The following is a 23,654-nucleotide window of genomic DNA, read 5'->3' as shown; positions in this document are numbered from 1 at the left end:
ACATGCCACAAATGCCCATTTCATGAGGTGACAAAGAGAGTGGGGGATGTGTGTGTGTGTGTGTGTGAGAGAAGGTAAATCTACGGTACCTGGAGAGCAGTCTTCCTTTGTCTTTCTGCCACCAGTTCAGCGTTACTCTGCTCCTCCTCCAGCTCCTCCTCCAGCTGACTGACTCGTGACTCTAATCTCCTTTTCTCTTCAAACAGAGCGGTCCTGGGCAGACATTACATTTTAGTAAAACCAACACAAGTTCATATACCAACCAACAATAGTAAAGTAAAGTGGTACTAACTTTCCAGAGCTGCTGTTGACCATCTCATCGGCCACCTCGTCTCTCTCCTGTTGAGCCTGTCTCTTCTGCCGCTCTGATACAGCAAGCTCCTGCATTGACAAAAGAAGGCAGACAGCGTTTTGAAGTCACTCAGAACACAAACACAATTCTAAAAGCATTATATTTTCATATTTCTGATAGGTTTCAGTTAATACACGCACTTCAGTGAACTGCAGGACTTCCGCTTCCAGCGTTTGGATCTTCTTTTCATTGTCTTTCGACTGTGAGATCACCTCATCTCGAGCCATCCTACTTTCATCTAGCTCACGCAGAAGTTCCTTCATTTGAACCTGTAACAAATATCAACTTCTTTAGAATGCATGCCATTTACAACTACAGAAAGTCAATGTTAATGCGTGGGAAAATGTCTTTACCTGGAGCTTGCGTAGCTGCTTCACAGCCTCCTCTTTTCCGCGGCCGTTTGTCTCCGCCTGGGCCTCGGCGTCGTGTAGTTCAGCTTCCAGCTGCTTCTTCGACGACACAGCCTGAGACCGCTGACTCCTCTCCTCCTCCAGCTGGATCTCCAGCTCCTTCACCTGGAAAAGGAAAGGAGGATAAGAATGTTTTGCATGATTTGGAGAGCAACAGTACATTTTCCTTCCTATCCCTCCTCTCACTTACCTGTTTGCTGAGCGCCCTCCTCTTCTCCTCTCCCTTTTCCTCGCTGGTGCTGAGCTCCCTCTCAAATTGAGCCTTGAGCGCCTGCAGGGTGACATCCAGCCTCAGCCTTGAATTCTCCGCCTCCGTCAGCTCCTCCTCCAGCTCCTGCGTCTGAACCCGCAGGTTCTGGGCTTCTGTTTCTAAGCTCCTGCGAGTGCGTTCCAGCTCATGGACCTGATTCAGGGGCAGATGATAGGCGGTGACTCACTGAAGACTAAGATAGAGAAATGACAGAAGAGCCCCAAGAGGAAGATTCTTACACTCTTTCCGACGTCGTCCTGCTGGTTTACAAGCTGTTCCATTTCAAAACGGAGCTGCTTGTTGGACCTCTCGAGCTCTTCCCTCTGATCCTGGGCCTCCTACACACACAAACACAAGAACATTAATGGCAGCAATCGTAGATACGTAACACAATACATACAATTATTTTACTGTCTGCGCTCAAGTAGTTTACCTGCAGGGCTCGAGAAAGAGCCAGATGTCTTGTCTCCTTCTCTCGGCTGTCTGCCTCTGCTCTGTCCCTTTCCTCTGCCATCCGAGCGCTCACCGCCTTCTCCTCTGCCAGACACTGACAGGGTGACAGACACAAAGTTAGAGTTCTAGGGAAGAAAATATTTTTGCAGCCTGTGCATGGCGGCAAATCGATGAGGCTCGAACCTGATCAAACTTCTTCTGCCTCTTCTCCAGGGCCGCGCAGTTTTGTCTCTCTCTCTGAAGGGCAAGTGTCATGTCCTCTATCTCTTCCCTCAGTCGCTCCCTCTGCCTCTCCACCCGATCCTTCTCCTCCTCCTTCTGTCGCTCTCTCTGGATGGTGCTGTCAAGCTCTCTCTGGAGTTTCCTGCGTGTCTCCTCTCCGGATTCAACCGCAACGTTCACCTCCTCCGACTGCTTACGAAGCTCTGCCAGCTGAAGAAGAGAGGGGTTCATAATTCATGATAACCAAATAATCATCGTTTTACCTCTTTGTGAATTATGAAGTATTAAGGGATGTTAAAAACACTTGGAAATATGAGATCATTTTGTTTGCATCCATGTTTTTTTTTTGTTTTTTTTTTACTGTGTTTGAGTAGCTTTAATGTTTTATTGTAGTAACATTGATTGACATCTATTTCCAAGAGATGATGCAGTTAAACAAAGCCTGTCAGGGGCTTTTACCTGCTGGGTATGAGTCTGAATCTGCCGGGTCAACTCTTTTGCTCTCTCCTCTTCCTCCTCCAGTCTTTCCATTAGTCCATTTTTCTCCTCCTCCAGCGTTCGCACCCTCGAACCCAGAGCCATCTTTTGACGAGTTTCATCCTGCAGCAGTTCCTGAATGAGAAGAAAAGAGCGTCAAACAAAGTCTGGTGACAGGCCTGTGAATGTGCTTTTCAGAAGATGTTTTAAAAAGCTATTGCTACTCTTTCAATTGGTGAAAGTGTCTGTGGCTGCTTAACATCACGCCTGCATCCACCCTGGTGTCTGTGTGTGTGTTTCACTTTGTTACCTTTGCATCGTGCAGCTGGCTCTCCAGGCTGCCGACCTCTTTAGTGAGCCGAAGGGTTTTGGTGTCAGAGGAGGACACATTGGAGGAGAGACTCTCAATTTCACACTGAAAAAGCCAGAGATGGGAAAAAGGTAATTTACCAGACCAAAAAATGTAACACCTATTTGAACACACTAAACTAAAGTATAGATCTAAGGTTTAATATCAGTGTGTTTATATTCATTTCAACCTGTAGCTTGTGCACTCGCTCTTCCCTATCCTCCCGCTCTCTGTCAGCCTGACTCAGTCGGGCGCTGAGCTCCTGCAGCTGACCCTCGGCCCTCTTGCGGCCTCTCTCGCTCTCTGTGCGGCTCCCTTGGAGGCTCTTGAGCTCGGAGCTCAAATTCTGCCTCTCTTCCTCCAACACGGACTTGGCTTTCTCCAGGGATTGACGAGCCTGGAAGAGAACATGGACGGCACCTGATGAGCGACATGTTTACACATGCATGTGTGTTTTGAATATATGTGTGTGTGTGTTCCTCTTACTCTCTTGCTATTGTCCAGCTGTTCCTGGAGGTTGTCTATAGCAGCGCTGTGTTTGACTCTGAGTTCTGATAGCTGAGCCTCATGGTGGCGAGTCTGCTCTTCAACACACCGCTGGAGATCATTTAACTCTCCTTCCCTACGAGATCTGCGTAGACGGGAGAGGCAGCAGGTTAAGGAGGTATAATTCTTGCCCTTTTTATTATATTCTCTTTTTCAGTCCTGTCCAGAAACTTAACTACCTCAGCCCATATTTATGATAATTCTTGTGTGTATCTTTTACCTTAGCTCCTGCTGTGCAGCGGTGGTGTCGAGAGTGTCCTCCAGCTCAGTTCTCAGAGCTTCGAGCTCCTCCCCCAGGTCTCGCCTCTGTTTCTCTGCTCTTTCCCTCATCCCTCGTTCATTCTCCACTTCTTCTTTCAACTCAGACACCTGTGACATGGCCTCCCTCAGTGCCCTCTGAGCCTCTGCACGACGCGCTCCTTCTTCCTCCAACCTGACAGAAACAGCAAAAGACAAAGGTGAATAAAGGGAGGGGTGTCGTGTGAAAGATCTATGATCTGCCTCTATTTGTGTTAGTGCTTCAATTTGATGTCGCCCTGTGTCTCACCGGCCCTGGAGGGTGGTGATTTCCTTCTCTTTCTGAGCCAGACTGCCCCTCAGCTCGGCAGAGAGCATGCCCAGGTCTGACAGCTGCTCCTGGGCGTCCACTGAGTCGTTCTCCATCCTCCTTCTCCACTTCTCCTGCTCTAAGCGCCCCTGCTCCTCACGCTTTAGGCGGTCTGCACACAGTTGAGGGAGCAACAGATTATAGATTGCGGTATTTGAACAATAAAAACATTGAAAAAAAGTTAGGTGCTAAATGTAAAATTACTCTAACTTTGACTAAAATTATTCATTTAATACTAAGATAATATCACAATAGTTTACTCATTCTTGGGAGATTTTTTTTATATTGAAGTGGAACATTTGAAAGTTGTGGAAAGTTGCTACAACTCCACATTGTGCAAAAATAAATTAAATAAAAAGTCTTTCAAATATAAATATAAATATTTCTCAAAAGTTAAAAAAAAAGTTTCCATATAACATGAGTTATCTTCTAAATAAAATTGAATTGTAGTTCAGCTGTAGGTTAAGGAAGGACATTAGGATAGATACCCTCCAGGTCAGCGATGACAGCATCCTGTTTGTTTTTGAGTTTGTTCAGACTTTTGGTTTTCTCCTCTTCCTCGGTGAGCTGATCCGTCACTTCGCTCAGACGCTCCTCCAGCTGTTTCTTCTCCTGCTCAGACAAAATATCAACATTGTATTGGATCATGGAACATCTATATGTACATTATACTATACAACGATACAAGTAATAATGTGATGCCCACCTTGCTGAGTCGGTCTCTCTGCTCCCCTGCATTCAGCAAGTCGGTTTCCAGACTTTTTACTTTTGTCTCCAAGGTAACCTTTTCCAGTAGAAGGCGCTGTCGGGCACTTTCCTCCTCCTCCAACTGCTCCTCCAGGTCCTGACAAGGAGAGGACACAATTTAAGTAACAGGAAATGGGAAAAATGAACTTAAATTTGATGTAATGTTACAAAGTTTCTTCTGTTTTCATGAAAAAAGCAAATCTGGCAGAATGATGAGATGAGTCAGTCAGGATTAATTTTTCTTTACATATTAGAGTTAATTTGTTTAAAATAAATTCTCCTAACCTGAACATTCTGCTGCATCCTCTTTTTCTCATTGGTGAACTGCAAAGTTCTCTCCTCCTCTTCCTCCAATCGACTCTCCAGCTCACCAATCACCTCTTCCAGCTCCTGTTTCCGACTTGCTAACCTGGCCCTCATCTCCTCTGCCTCCGCAAACAGCTCGGCCTCCGCCTGCAGCTGGTCAGCCAGCACCGACTTCTCCTCTATCAGCTAGAATGGGACAAAGAAGGCATGAGAGGAGCGGCGAGCAAGGCACTTATTCACAGCAAATGGATTTCAGTGTGGTGGACAGGCAGCTGAACAAGATGGAGGTTTATTACCTGAGCATGTTTCTTATCCAGATCTGTGTAGTCCTGCTCAACTCGGGTGAGATTGTCCTTGGCCTTCAGGAGCTCGGTCTCCCTAACCTGGATCTCCTCGTCTTGGCGGGTCACCTGCAGCAGGGGCTTCACCTGGTTGGCACAGAATAAGGATCAGAAGTCAATGTGACATTCCTGCATCCCTTTTGATTTTATTTCTTGTAACCGTCATATTTCAATGTGTCTTGGCCTTATCAAGGCCCTACAGCCATTGTATGGATTTTCCAACATATTGTTTAACTTGCAAAGTTCTAATACCAATACACTTGAGCTCTCAATAGTTCATAATTTAGTTTTTTTGTGAGCTCTGATGTGAGATATTTTCCTTTCTGCACCAACTAGTACAATGCTAGTTTGATTCACGAGTACAAAAAAACTAAACCAAAGAAGAAAAATCAACTGAAACATTTCTGCTGTGTCAGAGATCACTTACAGATGTGTTTATTGTATATTTTATGTCTTTGTTGAAATATAGTTTTGCGCTCACAGTACCTTGGTGAACAGCCGCCACCACTGCCAGTTCCTGAGTTTGAGGTAAGCAGAGCAGTTCCTTTGCATAACCCTCAGTGCGCTCAGCTGCTGCTGCTTCTTTAAGAAGGATCTGAGAAGTAAAAGAAATACCACAATAAATCACCAAAACACATACGTGAGTGTAGGTAATCTACAGAGGCGGAGGAATGTCCTTTCAAACAACTAAATAGATGTCAGCGATTAGCTCTTTCCCAAAATGCATGACAAGTTAAGTGTTAAGTGAAATTTAAGCATAACATCCGTAGACATTGGACAGGGTCATTAATCAACCTCGACAACTTAATGATTACTTTATTTTGTATATACTTATATCACAAAATGTGTTATTGTCAAGCAAAAAAGTAAATGACAAAGAAGTCTTTATTTTTTGTATTAGTCAAGGCCATCGGTAGGGACACTTTGGAACACTTAGTTTTACTTTGCATTGTAATGTTGCTCATGCATTATGTAAAGCACTCTGGATTGTCTTTGTTCATTAAATGTGCTATTTAAATAAACTTACCTTTAATGAGTTAGCCACTGTCGTAAAAATCTAACTTTATTATTGATGTCTTTAAGGGCCAAACAGCTGTCATTGCGGTTGCTATTCCTGAGTCACTGATAGGGGCTTACAGAAGATTAAATATTAACGCTCCTTTAAAAGTGAAATACAAAACTGCATGCTAAACAGCAGCAAGTGAGCGCTCCTTATAGAGAAACACCATCACTGTTAGATGTTTGTCTTCTTCTACCCCTTTAGTTCCGTTTAGAATAAAGCGAACATTGACCGATTGATGACTCAAGTTAAATCAAGTCAATTTATGTGTAACAAACGTTTTAAAAATTACCAACATGAACAATTATTCTGTATTTATTATACCTCTCTCTGCTTTATCTCTGATTTAACTTGGTAATGCTCTTACTTGCGTGCGAGATAGCCCCTGGAGGCGCTCTGGAAGCGTATGATGGTGTCGGTGATCTTTAGGTCTCTTTCTTCTTCTAGATGACCCAGGACTCCAGCTCTGAAGAAGACTTTACTCTGACCGACCCTGAACAGGTTGTGATCCAGTTCTAAAGCTCTGATCTGAACGAGGAAACAGTGGTTGGTGATTTCCATCATTTCAATCATTTAAACAGTATGTTTAAATCTTTTAAACACTGAAAATGGTCTCACCATAAGTTCGGACGCTTGTTTTCCATCCATGAAGGTGCGAGGAATAGCATTGGGAGTGAGGATCTCATATCTGGAGGAAAAATTTGATTTAGAAAGTGTGATTTTTTTTTAACCAAAAGACACAAAAGGATCGTTAGCAGGAGTAAAGTGATTGATGAACACACACACACCTTTGTCTGAACTCCTGGAATGGGATGCGGTTAGGGAAGCCTTGTCTGCAGATACGGATCCCCTCCAGAACTCCATTACACCTCAGTTGGTCCAAAACCAGATTTGGAGACAGCTTACCGGCCTGGCGACATGCAGACAAGAGAAAGTAAAGAGTGAAAAGAATTGAAAGTTAAATTCAGACATTTCTCCAGCTTTCTTGTCTTTTCTAATTTAAAAACAGTGTCCACATGCCTCTTCAGTCCCACTATCTTACCCTCTTCTCATGGTTGGGGATGATGCAGCGAAGGAAGTTAGGGTTAGTGTTCCTCAACGTGGCCATCAGCTTCGTGAGTGACTCTTTGTAGAGCTGACCAACGGTCCTGAACATTCCCTTCTTCGTCTTTAGCCCTGCCGCTCCGAAATTCACTGGCCCGCTGTTCTCTCCTGACGACACCTGGTCCAGACCCACAATCCTGTCCACTGGACCAAAAAAATGGCACACAACCTCAGTTTCAGCAGAAATGATCAGTTTAGTGGAATGAAAAGAGTGTTTGCCAGATTTGGCATGATGGGGGGCATTAGGATTTTACAACTGCTTACACATCTGCTATCAAGCTATCAACAGATGATATCAGATGGTAGACAATAGAGGAGTTCATTAGAGATGCAATAATATTGTTTCAAAGCAAATACCAACAGAATATATTTGTCCATCCATATCGGCAAATAAGATAATAAGAATTTATGCAAAGACGGAGCAGTTTGTCTAGGGATGGGTGTGAGCATTTGAGTGTTTGCCACCTGGGTTCGTGGCATGTTTGTTTTTTTACACAGTCTTAGTACAGTGCAGGTGCCTAACAAGATGTCAGGCTTAAAGTTGTCGAGTATTTTTTTAAGTATTAAAGGTGTAAACATGTCACGACAGGCATGCCTCCAAGTTTGTTAGTCTATCATTTGAAACAAAAACAAGTGTAAGATGATTTATGATGTTCCTGATTTGACAGTTGCGTGATATACTCTTGGGAAAATGGCATACAATTGCCAATTCCACAATCAGCCAAACATCTTTATTAATAATACTATTAGACCAATATTGTGGTTGCTATTTAAATGTTAGTACTGAATGCCAACGTGTTGCATCTCCAGAGCTCCTTCAGGATCACATTTCTACCTGGCTGGTTTCTATGAAACCCGTCCAGTGGTTGTTGTTTGTGGCAGTATTGTGCAACACAACTCTTATGTGATCCTGAATGAGTTTTTTTGTGACTAATAAAGAGCATGCTGCTACCATTACACTTTCAAATTTCTATACAACCATGGTGGATTACTTCTATATAAATGGAAAAAGCTACATCACACAAGCACAGCACTGTCACTAAAAGCTAAAACTTGATGAGAGAGAAAAGAGAGGACAACTGAGCAAACAGCACAGTGACAGTGTGGTAATTAGAAAACATGTCATATAAACTATAAACTAAAACTAAAATGGCACACTACAATCAAACAGCGGGCAGACAGAATACAAAGGAGTAATGTAAGCAGAGGTGGGAGTGAGGAAGGTAACACACAGACGAGGAGAAAAACCTACTGTCAGAGCCATTAGCCTGTAGTGTGGCATACGAGTCAAAGAAGTACACACGAGGAAGAGTTTGAATATCTGATGCAGGAAGAAGGAAGGAAGGAACAGGGAGAAAGAAAAAATGGTAGATGGAGATGGAGCCCAAGCGAGCACCGAATTAATGAATAGGGAAAAGAAAAGAACAGAAGGGAAAGAGACAAGAGCCAGTGGACATAGGAGAGAACCAGAAGGAGGAGAGATGAACAGAAAGTGAGAGACAGCAGATAGATAGATAGTTGCATGATAGAGAAAGAGAGATAAATACAGTTAAATTAGTACATTATGCACCAGAAAGCTTCATTATTTATACTTGACAAGCTTGAAAAATAATTACAGGGCGCAACAATATTCAGTCTTTCAGTTAAAAGTACATTAATGCTGTAAAGTTCTACTATACATGGTGGTGAAAGAACATGGTAGTAAATCAGTCTCACCCTCCTTCCAAAGCTCTGAGACAAAATGATCAGACGACTGGTGGAGAAGAGACGCCACGTTGTCGTTCAGAGGGTCCATGTTCTTCACTAACCAATCATGTGCCTTGTAGTCCACCTGAGATACATTACAGGGGAGTTGATGACTTTGAACAGTAAAGATGGCCGACATGAAAAGGTGGTAATGATGGGATACCTTGCCAGCGTAGTGAATGATGGCGAAGTCAGCTTCTCCGCGTGGCTGCTTTGGTTTGAAGAACTTTGGATGGGTGCCTTGTTCAGCAGACAGCTTCTCCACAAATGAGCGGTCTGTTGCCCGCGGGAACCAACACTCCTCGTCCAGCAGGGCCAAAACACCAGGCGGGTGGGCCTAACAGAGACGGGGGACAATAACACCATTTGTTGTGAGTGAAATGGGATTATTTGTAATTCAAGACGACAAAGAATGAAAGCAGAGTTTCTGCCTGCAAGTTTTTGTTTTCTGTTTTTCTTTTCACTTTCACTTCTTCATCTGTGGGTGTGGTGAAGTGATGAGGTTCTCTGGGCCAAAAGGTTTGATCTGCAACCTGAACTTTAATCACCAACCAATGTACGCTATTTATATGGTAAGTGAATATGGACTACCAACATTAGATTCTAATCATTTATACGGTAATGTGTGATCCTTTATACAAACAACAAGTGTGTATTTACTGGTCTCTCAATGAGGTCAATGCAGGGCTGCAAGTCCAGGCCAAAGTCGATAAAGTTCCACTCGATGCCCTCCCGCTGGTACTCCTCCTGCTCCAAGATGAACATGGTGTGGTTGAAGAGCTGCTGCAGCTTTTCGTTTGTGTAGTTGATACACAGCTGCTCAAATGAGTTCAGCTGCAGAGATTTGGGAAAGCAAACAAAGACTCAATAATTAATGTGATTTAAACTATGTAACAACATAAACATGCCTGTATGCCTACCATTTGTCAAAACATTACACTGGTGACAACCTCGGTAACTACATGCTCATAATGCTTACCAAACCTAGTACTAATTGTGAGCTATCTTCAAAAAAGTAGAAATAAAAGAAAATGCTCAGGCACAAATATCTCTCATCAGTTCCACCATCATCCCTTATGTTACAATTGTATAAATAACCTACTTTCAACAAACACATAATCAATACATGAACAAACCTGGAAGATCTCAAATCCAGCGATATCAAGGATGCCTATGAAGGAGGCTCCTTGTCTCTGTCGGCGGTCCAGAGCTCTGTTGATCCTGTGGACTAGCCATCTGAACAGACGCTCATATGTGGCCTTAGCCAGGGCCTCCACAGCAAAGTCAGCCTCGAGGAAGAAGGATATACAGTTAGATACACTAAACAGGGACAAATGTCCGCTTATCATGATGAGCATGAACAGCTATGCACACAAAGCCTACCTGTTCTTTCGTCTGGGCCTTTTGAACATACTCTCGACCCACTTTGATTCTAGGATTGAGGATGGCCCGGGTGAACTCCAGCACGTTGATGCCCAGCAGATGGCACAGTTTCTGAGCAGCTGTGTTATCAGGCATTGAGGCTTGGTCATGATTCTTCTCCTTCATGAAGGAAATGTTCCCAAACTGTAGCACAGCAGAGATCACCTTAAGCATGGCTGAGGAAGAAAAGAGACAGGGAGAGGGAAGGTGATTTATAGCAAAGATCATTTAATAGAAAGCAAACTACTTTGTCTTTTCTCTTACAGAGCGACTCCTCTGGGTTGAAGCCCATAATAACCATGGAGTCCATGGTCTGGGTGAAGTTCTCTGAATCGCTCTGACCAGAAACCGGGATGGAGCCTCCACTGAGAAAGCGGTACTCATCAGCAGTTCCTAAGAGCAGGTCCGCTGGGGATGGGAAAAAAAAATTAAAAAAGGTAAAACAGAAAGATCAATTTAAATGGAAAAGACAAATTATTACAACACATAGAAACATTTTCACCAAAATTACAAACAGTATGTTCTGTAGTATAGCAATATTTCATTATCCCACTTTGGATGACTATTTTATTTTCGCTCACCTTTTGTCGCGTCTGATGTTCCACACAGCAACTGGTAAAAGATGTGGAACGTCCTCTCATCTTTGGCCTGACGGGTGGCCCGGGATTTTTCAAGGAGGTCTGAATTTGTATGGTCATGGACATATCCATATAGTATATGTGTACACCTTTAAAATATGCAATTCATTTTGCACATATTCTTAAATGAACATGTTAAAAGAGAGTATTCCATAAACCAGAGTTTCATAAATCAACTTAGGCTATCAAAAAGTGTAACAATAAATGGATAAAGTCACTAAACTATGCTGTAAATGATGCAGCTTACTTAGAGAGCAAGTATATTCATTTTTCAAAAACATTGGAGTCATGTCAAAGGATACAGGTTTCGATGTTGGCACCAACAATGTACCCCGCCACATCAAAATTAATGCGGATGAATTTACCCTGAAGAAGAAAAAGTGGTTTTATTTTTCAGTGGATTTCTATGGAAAATTATCAAACTGAGGATAGATTCAGAAAGTAATAAACATTATCTGTTCTTACAAATCTAGAAGAGTTGTCATTCTTAACAGTCTTTGCATTGCCAAAGGCCTCCAGTATGGGGTTGGCCTGCAAGAGCTGTTTCTCCAGCTCGCCCTGAGACATACAAGAGACATCAGATCAGATTAATAGCACAACTAAGACAACAGCCTTAACAAAAACTTCCATTGGTCATATTTGTTAAAATGTACGATCTATATCTGCTCTCTTAGGAGTACCGACTGATAGGTTATGTAAAACAAAAGTGTGACTCATCCTTGAAGAGCAGGTATACAAAATGGTGCATTTTAGGGCCCAAAATAGCACCGACAATCATGCACCATCCCCAGACGATGAAAAAAATGACTCTCAACATCAACAAAAGCAATGTGACCTCATTAGTTTAGCAATCAATAATAAGGGCATCAATGTGACGGCATACTGCTGTTTAGCAAGAAAGCGAAAAATTGATCAGTATCATGTTATAACGGATATTTTGTGTTATAACAAGACTTTTTTCACAATATTACAATATGAACTTATCACATTACAACATGACGCATTTCATGTTATAACAAAATCCGTAGCAGTATTTTAAAATGTTGAAAAAGCTCCTTTTTATAAGGTGAATTAAATACACATTTTACATTACAATGTCCTACTGATCTGTTTTTCTTTTTTCTGTCATACGCTTAGCAGCAATATGCTGCTGTATCAATCTTGTGTTTTTTTATTAATAATTTTTATTAATTGTATTAAAATGTAATATCCTACATTATTAAAAGGCAATCTCTAGAAACCAACAAAGAAGAGTGAGTTGAGAACCACTGTTGTAGAACGACAACAGCAGAGGGAAGCTACAGATTGAAATGCTAACATCTTACTGCTAGCTGCAATACATTACTGCAGTTGTGGCATTGCTATTGCAGCTTCTGTATTGCCACTAAATCAGCAGCAGCCAGTGTAGGGAGTTACTGTATCTACAGGAGGTGGTTATACTGTAAAAAACCATCCCCATAGACAGATACACAAACACATACATGGTCAGAACTTTTTATAGTGCACACTATACATGTGAACAAAACATGTGTTCACTTGCTACACACTCACAGATGACTGTGGCAACACAGCCACACCCAAATCTGCATTCATTCTCCATAAACACACAAGTTCATGGGAATAAAACTGTCTCTCCAGCAGAAATGCATGTAAAAACCTGTGACATTTACAAGTCACAGGAAAGGGGATAGACAACCGTCAGCACTAATGGGAATACAATAAAACGTGCCAAAACTAAAGACCCAGAAAAAAAGAACGGCACGGAAGAAATGATTCTCGAATTGAAAGCAAGAGAATCATTTCAGCTCAGGTATATATTCTACAAAAAATAACTTTCAATAAATATACCCCAAATTGTCTTTTATAATGCTTTCATACTCACATATTGCATACTCTGACGAATTGGGGAGGGAAATGAAGTTTAGGAGGGAGGAGAAAGAGTGGATGGGCGAATATATGGATGGGATAAACAAACAAACAAAAAAAGACAAATAAGACAACAATAACAACAACAACAACAACAAATAAAGGAATACAAACAAGCAAAATAAAATACATTGTACAAGGCCTGACTGTTATGAGGAGCCACATCAGCACTGGTGTTAAAGTTTAGGGCTACTCTGTTGGTTAGTCTGTATCGTTGTGGACTTCTATAAGCAGGAAAAAAGGACAAAAGCACAGGACAGGACAACAGGAAAGAGTTAACTCACCTTGTTCCCCAAAGAACTGCCTCTCGTTAAGGACTTAGAGCCGTCCATCTTAGTGTGCAGGAAAGAGAAAGAAGCAATGCAGAGGAAGATAAAGTGGGGATTTAATGTTAGCGTCCTATAGCTTCATCCTATGTCATATTTATTTTCCTTTTCTTTTAATACATCCCTCCTCAATGCTCCTTCACCATCTGTCGTGTTTCCAGCTGCTCTTTTACGTTTGAACTTTTGTGGTTACTGTGACATACCTGTGCAGCTTCCTTGTTCCTACCCAGTGTGCCACCCTTATGGGAGGAGGCAACATGAGCCAAATACTGGATGACTTTCTTTGTGTTCTCTGTTTTCCCAGCTCCAGACTCGCCTCTGCAACACACATACAGACACAATAAATACCATTATCTTTGCACAATAGTCCGTCTTCGACATATACAGTATAGATACAGTATATACACACACATATATATATATATAACACACAGGAACAAGGGCCAAACACTCATTCATTACACCAATAAATATAGAGTCCATGCAGTGCATTCAAAGCCACAGGTCTAAACACAAAGCAGGTGTGGAGGATACACACTGTCAGATTTGTTGCTTTTGGAGAAGAACGAAGGTGAATGGAGTAAAAATAGCAACTGGAAAATATCTAAAAGAAGCAGATGCCTTGTCCCAAATACACTGATTTAAGAAGAGCCTAAAATGGGATCCTTGACAATAGCAGGAAGAGTCTGACAGGAAGACATGATGACAGAGAGACAGATGGCTAGCCCTCAGGCAAGCAGGTAGGTTGACAAATATGGGTGCAAAAAGACAAGGGGATGCATTCACATCACAGGCATTACTTTGGGTAAGTCATCATTTTCTGGCCTTAACGGACATCAGTTTGAAAATTGATTTGTCCTTCATTTGTACATTTGCATGAAAAAACAACGGATGTGTTATTAGCGGCCTAAAAACGAATGAGAGGAGCAGAGCATTCAGCACAGTGGAGAGTTTTTCCTCGACTAACAGCATTCATAGACAGACACACTGGCGTCCTACAAGAAGCTACTCACGTGCAGAGGATTGCCTGGTCTTCTCTGTCTGTGAGAGAAAAACATTGTGAAGACAAATGGGAGACAGGTAGATGAGATGAATGTTAAACATGCAGTTTAATGTTACGCCAACATGACACAGCGACAAGTATCCGAACTATTTGAAAGTCTAAGCATGTTGACATTTGATGCTGTGAAATAACACACAGGCTGCTAGACCACACAACAGTGGTAGTCAATGAGTGAACATTGCCTGCAACATTGCCATGTATTGATCAAGATTCCCACACTTTTAGTTTAGAGTTCGTACTGATCCTACAGGTTCAGTCACTGTGTAACACACCTACAACCTACCCTGAGGGAGACGGGAGGTGGCAAACAGAGTCTCATCTGGCCTGGTTTATTATTTCAGGAAGACACCCTGAGGCGCAGACAGTGTTCAAGAGGATCTTAACTGTTTGGAACACTTATGAGCTCAACGTGACAGGTAGGGCATAAGAACTGTCAGAGATTAAGTAAGGAAGTGTGCAGTGTGAAGATGGTTTCACTTCAGTTGTAACAACATTTGTTATAATTATCTCTGACAAATCATGTATTTTATAACATTTAGCATATTTGTTTACTATCATCATCAAAACAAATATTCTATATTGACATCTGTGGAGTGCCACACCTAGAAATCTCTGTTGCAAAAAAATACTATCTTGTCAGTCTTCTTTTACCTTTTAATGCTTTTGATAACAGCCACGAGTAAAAAGTAAACCACACCTTCAAATAGCGCTCAAAGATCACAGACGGAATTCAGTATCACGTTTCAGGCCAGCTGAGCTGATAGCAGATGTGTAGGTTAGCTATAGTGTCAGAGGTCCCAGATAGTGTTGGGTACCTTGTAGCATGCTGCGATAGGCGGCCTCTGATATGGCGTAGATGTGGGGAGGCATCTCGTGGCGTTTTTTGCCCCGGTACATCTCCACGATGGACTCTGTGTAGATTGGCAGGTTCTTGTAAGGGTTCACCACCACACAGAACAGTCCTGAATATGTCTGGAAAAACACAGAACAGAGAGCTTTAAATTGACCCATTCCTCAAAGTGCAGTCCATGGAGCCTTTCATCTGTCCAGTCAGAATAAATCTGCATCACTTTGTTTGATAACCTGTTTTTGACAGAACTCTCTCTGTTTACATGCTCAATCACTTGAGTTAAGTGGTTTGTGCTCGATTCAAGGAGACTGTCAATAATTGTGGGTGGCTTGACTTCTCCTGTTTGAACTGCAGGAGTAGCATATTCTTATGAAACTACTGCTTCAGCAGAAAGAACAGCGGTAAACCAAGTGTGAAGTGATCAATACAACTCTACTTGATCCAATATATTACACAAGCCAGCACCATTTTTCCTCATTACCCTATCTTCCTTATTGTGACACAAGAAAACCTTATCTGAGAATTGTAAATAAAACAACAGTCATCCATTTCCAGACTGCTGCTCCGTACACCTATCACATCAAAACATTCATACACATCACAATATAAATGGTTTGTATCTTAGTTAGAGACTTAAAATGCAAAAAAACAGACTCCTACACTATTAACCCACATACATATATGTGGAGATTTTTGTAGATTTATGAATGTCAGTTCATTTAGAATTTAACATTTAAACTCATGTAAATGCAACCAGTGATTATATTTTCTACACAGCAATGTTAATGACATGTTCATATTCTCATGATGGACTCCAACTGTAGATTGGTATGTTTATCCCCATGATGATACATAAACCCCTTTATCTTATCATACTGTAACACACCTCTCAAGATTGGTTGTTGAAATAGCCTCTCCAAGACATTCCAACAACTTATCCCTGCTCGTCCTTTAATCTTCGCTCTTAACATGTTCCTTCATCACTCGTCCCATTCAATGGCAGCTTAACTATATTTCATTGCCTGTCATGTATTATTCTACTTACTATGCTTCCTGGGTATGTCAATTACCCACACCACTATAACTTCCACTCCTGTCTATCATATCCTACTCATATCTCTTTTCTCTACTCTCCTCCCCTTTTTTTGCAGGAGAAACTGGAGATGCCTCCCACTGCCACCACACAGACAAACAACCTGTAAACCGACTCCTCACCTCTCTCGCATACCATCTCGGTTACAAAAAAGATGCCAGAGGAGCCGACACATGCTTGTACTGTGTAACATAAATGTACGCAAGGCACGTATGTGAACATGTGCTTTGGTGTGAGAATCGTGACCACAGATTCTTTCTAAGTCTTGTGAATTCATAGTTTTGTCTACTCACATAGATCAAGCCTGAGTAGTATCTCTCTCTCAGGTTGTGCAGCACCGAGGCTTCGTTGAGGCAGGTTAGGTCGGCCATGTCCTCCACTTTGCTGAAGCGCGGGGGGTTCATCCGCTGCACCTCCTCCCTGGACAGAGTCACCTTCCTCTGGCTGTCTGTCAGCTCAACCTCCACCTCATCACCGCGCTCCTCGCGAATGCTGGCCGACTGGGGATGGAAGCAGAGAGAGATGTAATAAAGACAGTATGTGAGATGAAGAAAGAAAGAGTTTCTCTTCAATGTGAGATTCAAATTGCAGAGACTTTAAACTTTTAAAACATCAGGGTGAACATAGTTTCTGCATGTATTATTGTCAACGTGACCATTTTACAATCAGCAAGGTATTTACAAAATCTGCCGTCTGTAAATCAATTCCAGAATAATCAATAAACAAAAATCCATCTCTTAAAGGAGTTATTGTAAATGTATATATTGTCTTGCACTGACTCAGATCCTCTCAGACGTCTTAAATATTGGATTTAGCATCTTCCTTTGATGCATCAACATGGACGAGTTTTGTCGTCAAGTAATCAATTAGATTAAAGATAAAATAGAGCGAACTGTTAAGCTGTGCTGAAGTTACCAGTCTCCAGCACGTTTCAAGATTTCGAAAAAGTTCATTTATTCTGCGCCAAAAACAATAGAAGCTAACAGCTATTTAGAAGGAAGAACATCTATTAAAAAATGTTATGAAGCATCAAAAATGCCATACTGTTTATTTGTAGGTACTGGGCTATAACATAAACAAACTACTTTAATTCTACAGTAACCCAGCTGGCATACATATAAAGTGAAGCAAATATAAATATGTTTGTAAAAATGTTTGACAGAATCACTGCCAGAGAGCTTTGCAGTAAGAGCAGTCATTGTAATCGACAGCAGACAATAATAGATGGCGCCAGAAAAGAGGATCTCTCTTGTCCTGCTGTTGGTCTTGTGCTTGGACAGGAAGTAGTAAACTCTGATTTTGACCAGGTCACAGGACTCTGATTTGCTACACTTTATTCCTTCTACTTAACATGCACAACACACAGCATATGTGCTTGTTTGTGTGTGGGTGCATATTAGTCACAGATTGAACTACATGCTCAGAATATTAAAAGTGTGCGTCTCTCTGTGTGTTATACTGTATGAATTTGTGTATTTGGTTTGTGTGTGCGTTTGTCCTACGGGGCCATTCTCAAATCATGAGTGTAAAATGAAGTCAGTGTCGCCACAACGGCCTCTTAACATTAGAAGGCTGAAGGAGAGTATTGTTCTATTCATAGAGCTTACTGTGAAACCACTGCAGAAGAGAGAAGGAGATTCAGATAGGACATCAACTTCATATGTCACATCCTACAATATGCACCAATGAAAACTCTAAATGTGCATGAAACAAGTACCAAGTGAAAAAGTAACAAACAAATATTACAACATGGGCCTTGTGATAGTGATTGGGCCTAAATGTGTTACAGAGTATCAAAAGGCATATTAAGGAATCTAAAGGTCAAAGGGAAGCATTGGAAAATAGGATATTTTCATCGGAAAAGAAACCTAAAAAAATATGGCAACACACACATACAAAAGGTTCACACACCCTGTGCTGCTCTGCCTCACCTATTTGACACACCTTCAATCGAAGGCACACACTTGGAGCTAATTATTTACCAGAGGATTATTATTAAGATAGTGGAAAACATGTTAATTTGATGTTTGTGCGTGTTGGAAAGAAAAAACGTGCAGGCATCCATTGCTTTCAGTACCCGCCTTACCTCGAAGCCATGCTTCTCTGACGGCACCCACACCAGCCTTTTAGCCGCCCAGTCAGCCTGGCTGGCGGCGGAGAATGTAGATTTGGAGGTGGGAGACCCTGGCGGTGCCCCCCCTGACGCCAGGAAGTGGGTGACATCGTTGACACCGCCCCCCGTTGGCTTGGACATGGCTCGTTCTACTGGCACTAGAAAGAACAGGAGACAAAAAAAGATGAAAAATAAAAAAGTGAGCCAGTGTTGAGCCACTTCTTTTTCGTCTGTCTTGTGGGAGACTTAAAACTGGAGCACGGAAGATGAAGTGAAGGACTGTCGGACAGTGACACTGATGTGATTCTGTGACACGCAGACACACACATACTCCATGTGCACTCAAACATAAAAGAAGAGCAGTAGTAGCACGCAAATAGCATGCAGGCCATATCCAGCTCAATAGTGGGTCAGGAATGGCCTAATTGAAAGACAGCAAATTAAGGAGAAGAAGGGAGGAAGGAGGAAAGAGAGATCGGTGGGTGGAGAGGTGGAGGGTGGAAGAAGAGCGAGATTCATCAATCGACTGAGTAAACTGACATGACAGTGAGAGGGGGAGGGATGGCAAGGAGCGAGGAGGAGATGGGCTAAATTTATTGTTAACTGAATGAAAATGTAGCCTGCTTCTACTGCAGGCCACTCAGTAGAGATACAACTCTAGTGAACCACCTACTGAGAACTAGTGAACACAGTGGATCCAGTATCCTGTGAAAGAGGAGGTGACAGTAGCTAGCAGTGGTTGCTGCTCTGAAACACAAAGGCCACCACCAGTCAGAGGGACTGTGGCGCTACAACAGGATGTTTTGAGATTCACTCTGACAGCTAAGAAATGATGCGCATAGATTTTGTGAGAGTATATCTTTTGACTCAAAAACTTTTCAGTGAGGAGAGTTAGAGTAACATTGTTTCTGATGGGCTAATTGCTGCTTGACACAGGATGGCACACAATTACCATCTAATGTAACTGTCATCAATGTACAGTACACACAGCGTTAGCCATAGCACAAGATATCATGCATGGTATTTTTTTTTTATGAATGTAAATATCTTTGGGTTTTGAACTCGCAGTCATTTTAAGATATTGCCATGGTCTCTTAGAACTTGTGTTGGGGATTTGTTTCCAACGTTCAAAGCGCCAAACAATAAATGAAGGAGTTTATCCGCAGATGATGACCATATGATGATTTGACCAAATACCTCAATATCAACGATATGCTATTAAAATAATAAAACAAAACATAATTACAATTAGTAATGTAGATATGATTATTAAGTGGGTAAAGGCCAATAAATCAACAGCTAGAACAGACTGGTAAGTTTAGAAAATTGCATCACTTTATTGCAATACAACCTTTAAAACCAGGAAAAGAAACAAAACAAACATTTATGCCATTTTAACATATTACAATATCTAAAATCAAATAAAGAATCTTGTTTCATATCACATCATATAAAATTAATAATAATATGTTACGCTGTCCAACATCAATGAAGCTAACAGTCTAATGAATAGACCAATTACATAGCAAGTACACTTATCTACACTACTACTTTTCTAGGAGACCAGGAAGATAGTTCTTATGGATATGTTCATCTGAATCTATGGAATCTGATGACCTGAATTTCATGTGGCAACTCAAACAGACGGAGAAATGTTACCCTTCAAGCGGTCCTACTGGAACTCTGTGACGCTCCACGATTGTTGTTGGAATAATTTGCTCTTTGATGAGCTCGCTAGTGAAGTGTTGACATCAAAGTAATCATTACAGTAATCAAAATTAGGCTTTGTGGATCAATGATTTAACACAATGTCCTCTCTAGTCAACTCAGAGGATGAGAATGTCAACTTTGATTAAACAGGTAGACTGTTGTGCTGGCCTGTTCAATACTAGGCTCCGCCACGCCTCTGCAGGTATGTCATCTGGCTTGATTCCTGCTATGTGTCTCAGTGTCAGTTTTTTCCACTCCGTCAGTTAATGACAAGTCCCAGTCCTCAACCCTGCCTTAACCATACCTGTTACTCCAATACAACTCTGGGTGTGGATACACGTAGACAAAAGAGGCGCCACCACCCAGCTACCAAGTATGGAAAATATGTGATCTCTCAGTGGTATAAAATAGTTGTGCACCTGTTCTTAAAGGCTGATGCTACTTGTTGTCAACAAATCTCTTGAAAAGACCAATACCAACAATGTTGTAATCTATCTTTGAATACTTTAGGAGTTATCTACTCTGTCTGTGGAATCTCAAACTCATTTTTTCTATGACGTTTTGAAATTGGTTACAATTATGTGGTTTTGTGGCCTTTACTGGAACAGTAGTTTGTTCTCCAAGACTTTTAGCAAATGTAACTAAAACAGGAGTAAATATTGCATTTGTTGAGGACTATTCTCAGCCAATGTATTTTGCACTGCAGTAACTATTTACCTCATTAGGACAAGATGTATGAGGTGTGTGAATATTCTACTTTGAGATATTGAAAAACCCCTGATGTGTGAACAGTGGAGACGTACTTACAAATGAAATACATATGTCGTTGGCTGCATAGGCAATACTTCTTCATTGTCATCATCATTAATGATTTGTGGATTTTGGTCTTTATATAGGTTTTGTCAACAATAAGTTATAATCGTCTATAACAGCAACCATGAAAAAAACACACCAACACATGAGCTGCAGTGTAGGATGCTGCTGACTCCATAGATAGTACTAATTCCCTTAAAGCAAGTATTCTCACGCACACGCACGAGTTGTCGCAGTACAGCTTGGACTGACCAGCAAACTCCTGCAGCAGCTGGAGTTGCCAAAACCTGACTGCTCTACTCCATAGCAACAGCCCACAGACAATACCTTCAGAGTCTGAACTGAGGTCATTCAATGCGGGGGTCTTGTTGTGTGTGTGTGTGTGTGTGTGTGTGTGTGTGTGTGTGTGTGTGTGTGTGTGTGTGTGTGTGATTATAGTGTGAATAATGTGTGGGTGCCTGGGCGTGATTGTGCGTGTGTTAAACGAGTGGAGGGAGCAGGAGACGCCTTTTTTTTTTCTTCATCTTTGCATCGGTGATGATATTGTGTCATCGGGGTACTTCTTCTGACAGCGAGGAGAGGTGACATTATTAAGCCACTGGCTCTGATGATAATTACAGCGGCTGCAGACCAGCACAGCTGCGACGTGACCCCTATCTATACATTACATGTGTTTCAGGTCTGTAGCTCCAACACAGACACTGACGAAGGCAACCACACCTTGAACACAAGACGTGGGACATCACGAGCCCCAGCCTTAAATTGACTCTGAACCACATACATGTGGGAGCCACATAACCGAGCCATTCTCACTGGAGAAAAGAAATACTAGGTATGATTAATTAATAACACAAAGATCACAGTAGGCCATTACCTTTTAATTGTATGGGTCAAAATCACTTCTAATATGGCCATTAGACAGACACCGTTTTCCTTGGTCAGACCGTAGGTCATCTCGATGTAAGCCTCTCTATGAAGGCGAACATGAAGACCAGACCGGTGTCTCGAGCCCGGTGTCTCGAACGGTTCATTTCGAGGCGTAATGCCACCGCATGTAGCTTGACCAGCCTAGCGAGGTTAGCCAGCCCCACTGAAATATGATCCGTTCAGGATATCACACTGGCTATTTACGAGCTGGATTAGATTAAAGGCAATTAAATATCTCACCTTGAGGCTCCGGTCTGAGTCGTGGATAAGGCGGTGGCGCGAGGATAGCCGGGTTCAGTGTGTTTCGTTGGTATTTTCCTGCCTGATAGGTGTGTAGCCTACCGCATATGCGGCTTTTATCATTGCACCGCTCTGTCGCCGGAGCCGCACTCACACTTCTCGAGGAGAATAAAACGGAAGGCAGTGAGGGCAGAGCAACGGCTTCAGCGCAGGGCACGACTTCCTGCCAGGAGACCAACCCGGTGCGAGGAGACGGGTTTTAGTCACGCCTCAGGGAGAAAAAACTCCAATCGAAATCTACAACTGAGCAGTAAAACCCGCCTCATGAATACGACGGGAGCTTCCCACCCCACAACTGGCATGACACGCTAGCGGCGACGAATGGCGTTAACTGTAGCGCAAGAATCTCAACCGGTAACCAATACTAACGGACAAGAGGCGGGGCTACGTGTGACAGACGCGTCAAACGGCCAACCGGGGCGTAGCAGCAGGTGCCAGTGCGGCACTCTCGCGCTGGAGTAGGGAGTTTTGCGCGCCCTTTGTTTACGACTCAGTGGAGGCGAGTGTCCGCAGACACTGATCTGGGATCGGATTTGTTCGAATCCCCAAGCAAACACAACCGACGTTTTGCTTGGAATGATCTGACTCCAGGCGCGTGATTCAGATCAACCCAGAAATCCGAATTAACCCGAGTCCCCGAGGTGCCAGGTTTCTGGGCTTTCGGTAAATATTTAACCCAAATATAAAATATGTCATAGCATAGACATAGCTTAATCTCACGGAATGTTTTATATCAGCCATGATATTATAGGGTATTCTTCCGATTTATCAACAGTGATTTACAGTGAGTTTTTACAGGTCCTTTTGACAACACAAAAGAAATAAAAACTGTCAAAGTTGTACAATTCTGTCATAACTCATTTTATTTACATCAGCAGGTTTGGTCAACAAGACTTGGTCATTTGGTGTCCATAAGAGTCTTAATATCTGGCAAGAAGGAAATTGTAAGAGTAAGGATATTATAAATATAATCTGCATTCTCATACAACATTCTGATGAAAAAAAAAGAAATTAGAGCACTTTAATGTAAATTACATTACATTGTAATTACGATGACATTTTCTAAATGCTCAGTAGATGTTCCCCACGAGCTACAATACCCAGAGGATAAATAAAGAAGAAACCAATATTTGCAATTCAATCCCCATGTTTTATTTGCTCAACACAGTTCAGTTTCATTTGGTAGGGTTCGGTGCCTGAGGCAGTTCTGAAATTACATTTCAGTGTTAGAGGGTTTAACTTTCTCTTTACAAGTTGAACATAGAAAAAGGTAGTCATAGCTTTTACTTACAGTCATATGTAGTATAACAGTGTACTACGCATTTTACACTATGAATATTATAACTACATATGATTTAAAAATGTGTGCACTGAAGTAGTGAAATTACCAAATGGTACAACTGTCCATTTCTTTCAGGGGTTTTTAAAAAGCGCTTTAATAGTTAAATTGATGGTGCAGTAAGTTCAAGTTACAAAAGGAGGCAGGGTGAATGGCATGACCCA

At 41.9% G+C, this 23,654-nt stretch overlaps 1 protein-coding gene across 2 annotated transcripts in view; it reads right to left on the bottom strand.

Annotated features, from left to right (window-relative positions):
* myh14 (myosin, heavy chain 14, non-muscle) overlaps positions 1 to 22,504 on the bottom strand; it is a 28,232-nt gene extending 5,728 nt beyond the window's left edge. The window contains exons 1-41 of one of the 2 annotated variants that reach the window (XM_068569240.1): positions 22,092 to 22,504; positions 18,375 to 18,559; positions 16,582 to 16,788; positions 15,161 to 15,317; positions 14,296 to 14,323; positions 13,486 to 13,600; positions 13,241 to 13,288; positions 12,913 to 12,924; positions 11,496 to 11,588; positions 11,333 to 11,396; positions 10,974 to 11,072; positions 10,657 to 10,800; positions 10,354 to 10,568; positions 10,107 to 10,259; positions 9,631 to 9,804; positions 9,134 to 9,307; positions 8,941 to 9,055; positions 8,477 to 8,545; positions 7,163 to 7,368; positions 6,909 to 7,030; positions 6,739 to 6,808; positions 6,488 to 6,648; positions 5,547 to 5,655; positions 5,016 to 5,147; positions 4,699 to 4,905; positions 4,373 to 4,510; positions 4,155 to 4,278; positions 3,607 to 3,778; positions 3,280 to 3,492; positions 3,000 to 3,144; positions 2,704 to 2,910; positions 2,475 to 2,579; positions 2,147 to 2,299; positions 1,649 to 1,897; positions 1,446 to 1,559; positions 1,252 to 1,350; positions 953 to 1,165; positions 706 to 867; positions 493 to 621; positions 293 to 381; positions 90 to 213 (exon numbers count right to left, since the gene is read on the bottom strand). In XM_068569240.1, the coding sequence (XP_068425341.1) occupies positions 90 to 213; positions 293 to 381; positions 493 to 621; positions 706 to 867; positions 953 to 1,165; positions 1,252 to 1,350; positions 1,446 to 1,559; positions 1,649 to 1,897; positions 2,147 to 2,299; positions 2,475 to 2,579; positions 2,704 to 2,910; positions 3,000 to 3,144; positions 3,280 to 3,492; positions 3,607 to 3,778; positions 4,155 to 4,278; positions 4,373 to 4,510; positions 4,699 to 4,905; positions 5,016 to 5,147; positions 5,547 to 5,655; positions 6,488 to 6,648; positions 6,739 to 6,808; positions 6,909 to 7,030; positions 7,163 to 7,368; positions 8,477 to 8,545; positions 8,941 to 9,055; positions 9,134 to 9,307; positions 9,631 to 9,804; positions 10,107 to 10,259; positions 10,354 to 10,568; positions 10,657 to 10,800; positions 10,974 to 11,072; positions 11,333 to 11,396; positions 11,496 to 11,588; positions 12,913 to 12,924; positions 13,241 to 13,288; positions 13,486 to 13,600; positions 14,296 to 14,323; positions 15,161 to 15,317; positions 16,582 to 16,788; positions 18,375 to 18,542 (5,478 nt within the window). In that variant the 5' untranslated portion in view covers positions 18,543 to 18,559; positions 22,092 to 22,504. The remainder of the gene's footprint in view (positions 1 to 89; positions 214 to 292; positions 382 to 492; positions 622 to 705; positions 868 to 952; positions 1,166 to 1,251; positions 1,351 to 1,445; positions 1,560 to 1,648; positions 1,898 to 2,146; positions 2,300 to 2,474; positions 2,580 to 2,703; positions 2,911 to 2,999; positions 3,145 to 3,279; positions 3,493 to 3,606; positions 3,779 to 4,154; positions 4,279 to 4,372; positions 4,511 to 4,698; positions 4,906 to 5,015; positions 5,148 to 5,546; positions 5,656 to 6,487; positions 6,649 to 6,738; positions 6,809 to 6,908; positions 7,031 to 7,162; positions 7,369 to 8,476; positions 8,546 to 8,940; positions 9,056 to 9,133; positions 9,308 to 9,630; positions 9,805 to 10,106; positions 10,260 to 10,353; positions 10,569 to 10,656; positions 10,801 to 10,973; positions 11,073 to 11,332; positions 11,397 to 11,495; positions 11,589 to 12,912; positions 12,925 to 13,240; positions 13,289 to 13,485; positions 13,601 to 14,295; positions 14,324 to 15,160; positions 15,318 to 16,581; positions 16,789 to 18,374; positions 18,560 to 22,091) is intronic. The other variant, XM_068569241.1, reaches the window with a different exon arrangement.
* Positions 22,505 to 23,654: the final 1,150 nt, after the last annotated feature.

The sequence above is a fragment of the Clinocottus analis genome, unplaced genomic scaffold (assembly GCF_023055335.1).
Source record: "Clinocottus analis isolate CAN_PGR_092001 unplaced genomic scaffold, fCliAna1.0.p SCAF_9, whole genome shotgun sequence".
Classification (NCBI taxonomy): Eukaryota; Metazoa; Chordata; class Actinopteri; order Perciformes; family Cottidae; genus Clinocottus; species Clinocottus analis.
The sequence above is the reverse complement of the archived record's forward strand: the minus strand, read 5'-3'. Positions and strand labels throughout refer to the sequence as shown.